Below are 1283 nucleotides of genomic sequence, written 5' to 3'. Positions count from 1 at the left end.
CTAATGTAAAATACACACACAAAACGTCGTTTCAAAAGGCACAATTTCCTCCACAGAAAAGTACAACTTAAAAATACGTGGCAGTTAAAATGTGCGCCCTCGAGGGCGCTGTGACGTTCGCATTGATGTGATCCTGAACACCAAGAGCAGACCGCCTGGGCGGTTCAGGGTGAGCTCATCCAAGAAGTCCAGAGGCCCGGGGTACGGAGGTCCTGGTCGCCCTCGAGCTGTCCAGGTGGCCGGATTTACGCCACCTCTGAACTGTTGCTCTGAGTTTCAGCACCAGATGTGGGACCTCTCACTGTTCCAAATCTGGCGCCCTCTCAAAAACAAAAACGGTTTTGTCCATTGGGTCCCTCTTCCCACCACCAGGAGTTCCTCTTCTGCGAGAATAGACCCTCGATTCCTCTGTCCTCGCCCCGCCCCTTCCCGGGAAGACTTATTACAAGTCGCGCTCGCCGCCGCCCGCAGCCTCGGGGTCGCTCTGGTCGTCTGTGAAGCAGACGTCCACGTCACTGTCGTCGCTCTTGGGATCCCCAGGTTCCGGGGGATAGCCGGGCTCGGCACCCGGGCCGTCGCCCGCTTTGGCGAGCAGACTCTGGCCAGGGTGGCGGGACTTGACATGTCGCTCCAGGTCCCGGCGGCGCACAAGTACCTTGCCGCAGAACTCGCAGCGGTAGGGCGTGTTGCCCTCGGCGTGCAGCCGGATGTGCTTGTTGAGATTGCTGGGGTCGCCGAAGGGCCGCAGACAGACTTTGCACTTGAGTGGCTTGTAGCCCGTGTGCGTCCGCATGTGGATCTTGAGCCCATACTTGCGCGAGTACAGCTTGCCGCAGTAGAGGCACAGGTGGCCGGTCTTCGGCTTACCTGCGCCGCTGCCTCCGCTGCCGCCGCCCCCTGTGCCTCCCGCCGCCGCGACGGCCGGTGGCAACGTCCCCGAGTCCAGGCGTCCGCGACCCTTCCCGGCAGCCATCTCGGACAGCTGCTGATTGTGCATGGCGATCTCTCGGTCGATGCTGGCCAGCGAGCCCAGCTCAGCGGGGCTTAGGGCGGCCGCTGCTGGCCCGCTGAAGTAGGAGATGGACTCCGGATACTTCAGCAGCCCGCCGAAGTGCAATTTGAGCGGGTAATAAGCGGTAGTGGCCGGTGAGCCGTAGAGCAGCTCCCCGTTGTAGACTGTAAAGGCCGGCATGACGGCAGGCAGGTGACTACATTCACCACCTGGATAGGCTTTGAGACCGCCCGTGTCGAGGGGCGGCAGCGCGCAGCGCTCGAGGGGCAGC

The 1283-nt window shown here is 62.0% G+C and overlaps 1 protein-coding gene across 1 annotated transcript in view; it reads right to left on the bottom strand.

The window, feature by feature from the left end:
- Positions 1-442: 442 nt before the first annotated feature.
- Positions 443-1283, bottom strand: part of PRDM13 (PR domain containing 13) — a 7754-nt gene continuing 6913 nt past the window's right edge. The window contains exon 5 of the mRNA XM_011973682.1: positions 443-1281. Within this exon, the coding sequence (XP_011829072.1) occupies positions 443-1281 (839 nt within the window). The remainder of the gene's footprint in view (positions 1282-1283) is intronic.

The sequence above is a fragment of the Mandrillus leucophaeus genome, unplaced genomic scaffold, assembly GCF_000951045.1.
Source record: "Mandrillus leucophaeus isolate KB7577 unplaced genomic scaffold, Mleu.le_1.0 Scaffold1392, whole genome shotgun sequence".
Taxonomy (NCBI): Eukaryota; Metazoa; Chordata; class Mammalia; order Primates; family Cercopithecidae; genus Mandrillus; species Mandrillus leucophaeus.
Note: the sequence above shows the minus strand (reverse complement) of the source record. Positions and strands in the feature narration are given on the sequence as shown.